Below are 8,192 nucleotides of genomic sequence, written 5' to 3'. Positions count from 1 at the left end.
GTGGGTGAAATGAAATCGATTGTTACAGTTCTACTTTCCCGATGCATCTCTCTACACTGCTTTCTGAAAGTTATTTTTTAGCTTTAATGTTAATCCAAATTTCCTACCATGCCAAACAGTGTCTGAGGCAAACACGCATGTCTGCCCAGGACATGGCTTTTTTGAGCATGTATTTGTATGTGTGCACTGGCATCTTCAGTAGAATTATGTTATTATATGGACATAGATACTAAAAAGTAGGGAAAAAAAACCTAAGAGCATTTGTCTGAGTTCTAAAACTTTTACCTTCCATGTTCACTTAGAAAAGTCATGACCCTTAGGTCAAATTTCTAAGGAGCTCTGACTGGCATCTCTTGTCTGTAGCTCTCTTAAAGTTATATAATACTCCAAGGATGGTGAACTGACCTTTTACAGAGCTAAGACATGTCTTGGAAAAGGATACATACATACATACATACACGCGCACATACACACTTATCTTTTTTAAGATTTTTTTATTGCTTTATAAATAATACCATTCAAAATTTCCACCTTTTCCCCTCCTCCCAAATTCCTCCTGCTTCCCCCACCCTCTACCCCCTCCCCCTCCAGTCCTAAGAGAGGGCAGGGTACCCTTCCCCTCCATCCAGGCCTGGGAAAGTGAGCATCTAAACTGACTAGGATCCCAAAAAGCCAGGACATGCAGTAGAATCAAATCCCAGTGCCATTATCATTGGCTTCTCAGTCAACCCTCATTGTCAGTCATATTCAGAGAGTCCGGTTTGATCACATGCTCGTTCAGTTCCAGTCCAGCTGGCCTTGGTGAGCTCCCATTAGCTATCTTAAGCTTCTGATATTCTTGGGGATTTATTTGAAAATATTGTCAGGTTGATCAAAGCAATGTTTCATATAATATATGAATTGTACATTCATATCATTAATAAAAGGTGGTTACTCAGTTTCTTCATTAAGGACATTAAAACACAATGCCAAAAGAATTTGCCAAAAATATAGAACTAAGCAAAACCTTATTATATCATTTTATAAACTTTACATGGATATGTAGACAGAAATCACACCACTCTGTCTTCACTGCCTGATACGTTAGTTCCTAAACTTGCATAGCTAAGACATATTTGGCCAATACATATTATCTATCTGCCTTCCAGCACACCTTCCCCAAATCACTTCCAACCCCCTAGCAACCTCTTTGTATGCTAACCCCATCTCTCTACACGGCCTAGTGGATTACGATTCAGATTTCTCTTTCCTCTTCATTCATAGGGGAGCTCTACAAAACCCTGCATTTTGCTTCCTCTGTGTCCTGTCATTAAATCTCCTAAGCCATCATTCCTACCTGCAATGTCTCCCCACTCATGTGCCCTCTTGTTTGCAAATATGGTTCCCTTGAATCACAAGTGGCTTTATTCACAATAATCTTTTATAGTTTGCAAACCTGGGTTTGTTGGTGTTTTGTTGGAGATAAATGATGCCACACTTCTCCACATGTTTACGCTATATCTCCCAAAGGAGAATGTGCTCCTGAGAGCATCTTCTAAATATTCCATCTCCATAAACACTTACAATGGTTCCATAACAAAAATGCTGACTAAAGCTTGTCGACCCACTAATATTTTTCCGTTCCAGAAACACCAGTAAACCATTATCTGAAAACATTTTATTTCATCAGAAGGGATTAAGAGTACTGGTAAATCGTAGCAGTTCCCACACTATTCAATTTTTAAGTTTTAAATGGGTAAAGAATATGAGGAATTTGTATCCTTGAGGTGAGGTAAAGCCAAATACTGGTAGTTTGTATATCAACTAACTAAAAATGAAGAATTTTTGGAGTGATATACAGCTACATTTTGTTTTCAGTTCATTCACGTATTTAATCAGGTTTGCCAGAAAGCTTATATATAGTAAAACTCACAGTAGATTGGAAATCGCAGAACAACAGTTGAGGTATAAAATTTAAAGTCATTGCTACACATTTACAAACTCTATATAAGGGAATTAGAAAATGTGAATATACAAGCTGACGTGGAGGTCATTGATAGGTCTATAAATAGTCTAAAGTTTAGACTTTAGTGTGTTTTTCAAGGCCATTGAAGGGCACTGATTGGATTCAGCACCCTGGCCAGCTCTCCCGTGAGCCTCTGTGGGCCTAAGGAAAGATGGAGTCCGAAGGAAGAAACCATCTGTTCTTTGTATTAATAATTACAGCCCCACAACCCGGAGCGAAGACAGTGTAACGGAGTCGCTGTGTTAGATTTTGATGCTGCCCAGTTTGGGGATGTCTTATTTGGTGTGTGGGACTTGTATTTCTTTTCTCAGATCCTTCATGGGAGAAGGGCTAAACGAGGCTCATCAGAAAGTGCTGAAGTTCTAGGGACTGAAGACAACTTCACTAGCTTCAGGAGGGGTGTGTGTGTGTGTGTGTGTGTGTGTGTGTGTGTGTGTGTGTGCTTGATTTTCACTTAAATAGTTGATCTTCAAGATCCATACATCAATTCACTCGAATTTGATACCTTTCTATTTTACAGAGGACACATGTATCCATACTTGCTGGAATACAGATTTACACAGGTGCCCTTCCTCCTGCCCCCTCCTACAGTCCAGTACCCACACCGCAGGTGTGAAGTCTGAACTGGAAGGTGGACCTTTCCTTGAAGGTACCATCTGGCCGAATTCCTCTTAGTGTGACCTCTCAAGGCCTGCAGTAAGTCTGCTCTCAGAGATGGTCAGAAGTTACCATTGGTTTCTTTATTTTTCCCTTCCCCACCAAGAAAAAAAAACTTTTTAGCCCCGGGAGGGGAAGAGAGGTCTCGGCAAGGAGAGGTGGTCTACATAGGAGAGGGGGCAAAGAGGGCTGGGGAGCATGAGGGTCAAAAGTAGTGAAGTTCTGAGGCTTTGGGGGCGCTCCGCGCTTTCCCCCCTACAGGCCTTTGCAGCCGCCCTCTCCGCCGCGGACACTGGAGAGTTAAGCCAATAAACACGTAAGCGCCGCTCGCTCCCCAATCGGCAAGATGCCTCTCCGGCTCTTGGCTGCATCGACAGCTTGCAACACTCGGCATCTTTTCTGGAGGCGCCTCCTTCAGCGGCTGCAGATGGCATCCGGCTGCGGGCTCGGGGCTCGCAATTGATTCTCGCCCTTGCCCACTTCGGGTGCACACACGCACCTCTCCCTTCTCCTCCTCCCCTCGCGCTCCTGGGTCTGCGCCCAGCTCGCGCTCGCCGGGCGGAGGAAGCGGTCGCGGCGGCCGAGGCTGAGCAGCAGCTCTAGCTCTCCCTGACCTAGGAAAAAGCGCCCACCAGGACTCGGCTGCCTCCAGCGCCCCCATCTTTTGCACCCCAAGCCGGGGACTCCAGGGACACCTCCACCCCAGGCGCCACCATGCTGGACCCTTCGTCCAGCGAAGAGGAATCCGATGAGATCCTGGAAGAAGAGAGCGGCAAGGAGGTGCTGGGCTCGGCCGCGTCCGGAGCGCGCCTGTCTCCCAGCCGCACCAGCGAGGGCTCGGCGGGCAGCGCCGGGATGGGGGGCGGCGGCGCCGGGGCCGGGATGGGCGCCGGCGGCGGTGGGGGTAGCGGCGCGAGCAGCGGCGGCGGGGCCGGGGGGCTGCAGCCCAGCAGCCGAGCCGGCGCTGGCCGGCCCTCCAGCCCCAGCCCGTCGGTGGTGAGCGAGAAGGAGAAGGAAGAGTTGGAGCGGCTGCAGAAGGAGGAGGAGGAGAGGAAGAAGAGGCTGCAGCTGTACGTGTTCGTGATGCGCTGCATCGCCTACCCCTTCAACGCTAAGCAGCCCACCGACATGGCTCGGCGGCAGCAGAAGGTAGGTGCGCCGCGAGGCCGGGAAGCGGCGCCCGGACGTCGCCGGGCGGGCGGGGCGAACAATGGGGACCGGCGGCGCAGCTGGTGAGGAGGAGCCGCGGAAGGTGGAGACCGCGCCCTGGGACTAGGGGCTCGTGTCGCCGCGGCCCAGCTATGCTCGCCGCAATCCGGCTCAGCCAGCACCGAGCTCCCTGGGATGAGTCAGGGGCCTACTGCACCGTGGCGCGCACGCGGGCCTCCTTGCGGGGGAGCGAGGCGGGAAAGTCCCGCTTTGTGACCTGGGTGGCGCGGGGAGTGACTTGCAGCGGGCAGCGCCCACAGAGGCCTTGCTAGCTTGCGGGGCTCCCTGAGCTCTCCCCGCGGCGGCGGCTGCGCTCACTCTGGCCCGCCCTCCGGGGCGTGCGTTAGGCAGGCGCAAGCACCAAGCAGGTCGGGGCGCGGGTAGGGAGCGCCAGCTGCGCTGCGCGGGACTCTGAGGGCAGCAAGCAGCCGCAGGGGCAAGCGGGGGGGGGGCAGATCTGGAGGCGAGGCTTCCCGTGACTCAGCCAAGGGCGCCCCCTCGCAGCCTGGTCAGCTGATCGCCACCTAAGATAGCTTGAGGGTCCACCAGGCAGCGCTTTCCTTTTTTGCTGGGCACCTCTCCAACTCACGTTTCCCCTTCCTCACGGATCCCAGAGCAGGGGTGCACCTGCTGGGTCCTTGTGCCCGGGTCAGCACCTCCACAACACTCCCTTTGACCCTGGTTGCCTCCCAAGGTGACTTCGCCGCCACCTTCTGGCTCGCGGAGTTTCCCCAAGCCCTGTTGTTACTGTCTTGATAAAGTGCAGCTGTAAATGGTTTAGCTTTTCAATTATAGTCATCAAAAGCTTTTTGTGTCTGAGGCAGGGGCAAGGCCAAGTCGGCTTTGAGCTGCTTTTAAAGGGGGCGGGGGATTACTATTCCCAAACAGAGAAAGGAGGGACAGGGAAGCAGTCACCATGGACTGTGGTGCGGGTCAGTGGTGAGGATCAGCTAGGAAGGAGGTCAGGTTCCCAGTGGCAGTGAGTTAGTGAAAAAGTCAGCACTCTGCTTAGTCTCTGGGAACGACTGGATCACTTAAGCTTGCACGAGGTCAGTTGAGCCTGGAGCCTATGGGAGGCTCCAACTGTAACCCTATCAAGGTTATGAGACTAGTTTCTTAAAATAGGGATTTCTACGTTGCTGCCATTTAAGTCTAAATTATATGTTGGCTCTAGGAAGGTGCTGGATCTTTCCATATTTACCTTGCATCCTTATCTCGGGGTGGCACAGATCGCTCTGTTTGCTTTGCTTGTATGTGTACACACACCACCCAACACTGTCTATTTTAGCTACTACAAGCTTGGATGCCAGTTTTATTAAGTCAAAAAAGACTCATTTCCTGCGTGAGAGAGCAGGTAGGCAGGCAGGCATAAGGCTTTCTACCCCCAACTCCACAATGCCCCCTCCCAGAAGCCTTTTGCTTTCCAACTATATTAGAGCAAAAATATCCTTAGAGAAGTAAAATTTCTATACCGTTTTTAAGGTTGAATGTGGCTCTACATAGCCAGCTAATCTAAATTTCAAGTTGAAACTGTGTTAATTGCCTTTATAGTATGGGAAATTCTACCTTCAAAATCTCAGGGACTGAATTAGCCAAAGATGTCCTAGCCTTTCACCCATGCAAACTGTTTGACTTTCAAGAAAATGAAACAAGACCTTCCATTATCAGTCAAAGGCTTTGTAGCTGTGTCCTTTAAATAGATGCTTAGGTCAAGCGCTGAGAGAAAGAAAAAAGAGAATCCTATAAAAAGCCAGTTCTACCAAATGAAAAAGGCCTTGCGACCATTTCTCCCCGTTCTGACTGCGTGTTTCAGCTCAGTCCTCCAAAAGCTGTTATCTGAGGGGCAAGTCTGTTCTACACATGACCTTTGCACGTCACAGAGACTCTAGGACAGACTGATAATACTGGCCTTCTGCCAAACTGCTTTTAGGTACTGCAAAAACTATTGCTAAATATACATCCGAGCAAAACAGCCCCAGGCCTAGTGGCTACGGTGGGAAGATTATGTATGTATGCATGCATAAATATACACACTCACATATATATTCTTATTAAAAAGGAAGTAACTTTCCCTGTTACTCCTGTCTTTTATTGTCTAATACATTGTGAAAATGGCATTCTTCCTCTCCGGATTCAAAGTTTTGAAACTCTAAAAATAGTGAAAAGGTTTGCATATTCGTTATGGTAAAATGTAAAGACAATAAATAAGTTAATATCAGTCAGGATCACTATCTACTGCTTGTGACCTGAAGGTGAGCCTTGAATGGACTGGAAATAGGTGAGCTAGGAAAAAAAAAAAAACAAAAAGAAGAAAAATGATGCAGAGAAAGGGACAGAAAGATAGAGAAGGCAGAAAGGGAGAGAACTGCATGTGATACGGAGCTCTGAAACAGAGGAGTGTATTGCGGGGTACAATGTGTCTTCTGAAGCCCTGGGGTCTGAATCATGCCTGTTGCCAACTTCAGGTATCTGCAAGGTGCAAGATACTACTTGGACCATTTTCCAAACTTGCCACTTTCTTCTTAGACCAGTTTTAAGTTAACTGAAAAGCAAACAGTTCTTACATGCACCAAGCAAATCTACTTTGTTAATGACTCAGAAGTATGATACATGTTACAAAGAACCAAAGCGGAATATTACTAGTAAAGTCTGTAGTATTTGTCTGAATTCATTTTCTGCTCTGAAATCCTATTTGCTTTTGGTTTGATGGTGCTGGGACTCAAACCCAGGGTCATAGATATGCAAGACAAGTGGAATGCTTGCCCGTGTATCCTCAGCCACCGAGATCATTTTTAATTCTTTTAAAAACCCTGATAAAATTACCAGCATCACGCTGAAATTCAGAAAAGTTTTAATAGTTTGCCTAAAGCACCATGTAGGTGGATAAAAGAAAAGGCATTGAGTCAAGGGGTGGTCTGATTCCAAATCCTATCCTCAATAGGAGGCATTGGCCAGAAATAGTCTAGAGTAAACATACAGGCACCCAGCACCCTGATAGCATGTCATGTGTGCATCTTTGCAAAGGGGTATTTCTATTTGCCCCAAGAAAGTGGTCCACTCCTATTCCTCTGAGCACCCATCAGATAGTCAACTTGGGCATAAGGAACATGGAATAAAAAGAAAGGTCTGTAAAAAGAAGGGTCTGGTAGCTGGTGACTCTAGACACCTCTGTGGTATCAGATTTTCTTTTAACATTGTTCAAACTGCAAGGAAAAGGACCTTAGCTCAGGAGAACAAGTGAGAAAAGGCAGAGGTAGGAGACGCTGTGTGGATAATACTGATAATCTCAGTTACTGGAAAGACAGAAAAGAGTGCTTGGGCTTTCGGCCAATCTCTCCGCTGTAAAGAAAAGTCTATAAACAGTCTGTTTGAAAACTGTATTTTATCATTTGTCTTCATTACTGAATATACATGTGACATGGTGGTACAGATCAGGTATGACCCAAACAAAAACTTTCCCTCTGAGAGACTAGCAATACCAATTCAGTAACTCAAAAATGGCAACAGTTTTTTTTGTTGTTGTTGTTTGTTTGTTTGTTTTGCTTTTTGTTCCATTCTTTCTCAGAATGGTAAAGCAAATACCTAGAGCTGGCATGGCAGAGATATTTCATCTGTTTTTGAGTTACGTAGGAATGGTGATGGGTGGCTACCTCGTATGAACCAGCCACTTATAGATGCTGCTAAGAGGATGTGGAATCAGGCACTGTCATCAGGGATGTGCAATATTTAGATCAGAGGGATGACTTTTAATTGGCTATCCATTATTCATGCTGTCTGGATTATGGATCGTCTGATGTAGTGTGCAAAAGTATATATAGTTCTTTTGTGTGCAAAAGTATATGTGTGTGCTCCCCCATATGTTACACGTGTGTCCACATGATGGTGGGTAGAAAGGGGCAGTCCAAAATTGTGTCTACTTTAGCAGAACTATTTTATATAAGAGAACTTTATGCTTTCATAAAATGTGTCAAATTCAAGCTACTCTTCTCTATATGATTCAGCTTCTATTTTTCCATGGAATTATGGCTACCACTGTTTGCTAGAGAGAGTCTGTCTCTATTATTTACTTATTTCCCTTTATTCATGCATGTGTCAAGAGCTGTGATTTTCATAAAATTCAAGATCCAGTACTGGCTAACTCTGTATGCTCCTGACCATCTTAGTCATTCCTCCATTTCTAGCCTTAAGTACCCAGATTGCTCTACTATTCAAAAGTTTTCATCTTTGCTCTGCCAATGCAAAATATTTTTTGCATTTTAGATATAAATTGATTTTTCAAGACAACTAAGTGGTTGTTGCTAAGTTCCTTCCAACAGAATAT

The 8,192-nt window shown here is 46.5% G+C and overlaps 1 protein-coding gene across 27 annotated transcripts in view; it reads left to right on the top strand.

Annotated features, from left to right (window-relative positions):
• Window positions 1–3,376: 3,376 nt before the first annotated feature.
• Window positions 3,377–8,192, top strand: part of Cadps (calcium dependent secretion activator) — a 436,391-nt gene continuing 431,575 nt past the window's right edge. For 13 of the 27 annotated variants that reach the window (XM_050161168.1, XM_050161171.1, XM_050161161.1 and 10 more), the window contains exons 1-2: window positions 3,377–3,530; window positions 3,621–3,811. In XM_050161168.1, coding sequence (XP_050017125.1) covers window positions 3,377–3,530; window positions 3,621–3,811 — 345 coding nt within the window. Of the gene's footprint in view, window positions 3,812–8,192 lie in introns of all 27 variants that reach the window. The other 14 variants (XM_050161155.1, XM_050161146.1, XM_050161148.1 and 11 more) reach the window with 2 other exon arrangements.

This window comes from Alexandromys fortis, unplaced genomic scaffold, assembly GCF_014885135.2.
Source record: "Alexandromys fortis isolate MF-2015 unplaced genomic scaffold, M_Fortis_MF-2015_v1.1 scaffold_123, whole genome shotgun sequence".
Lineage (NCBI taxonomy): Eukaryota > Metazoa > Chordata > Mammalia > Rodentia > Cricetidae > Alexandromys > Alexandromys fortis.
Note: the sequence above shows the minus strand (reverse complement) of the source record. Positions and strands in the feature narration are given on the sequence as shown.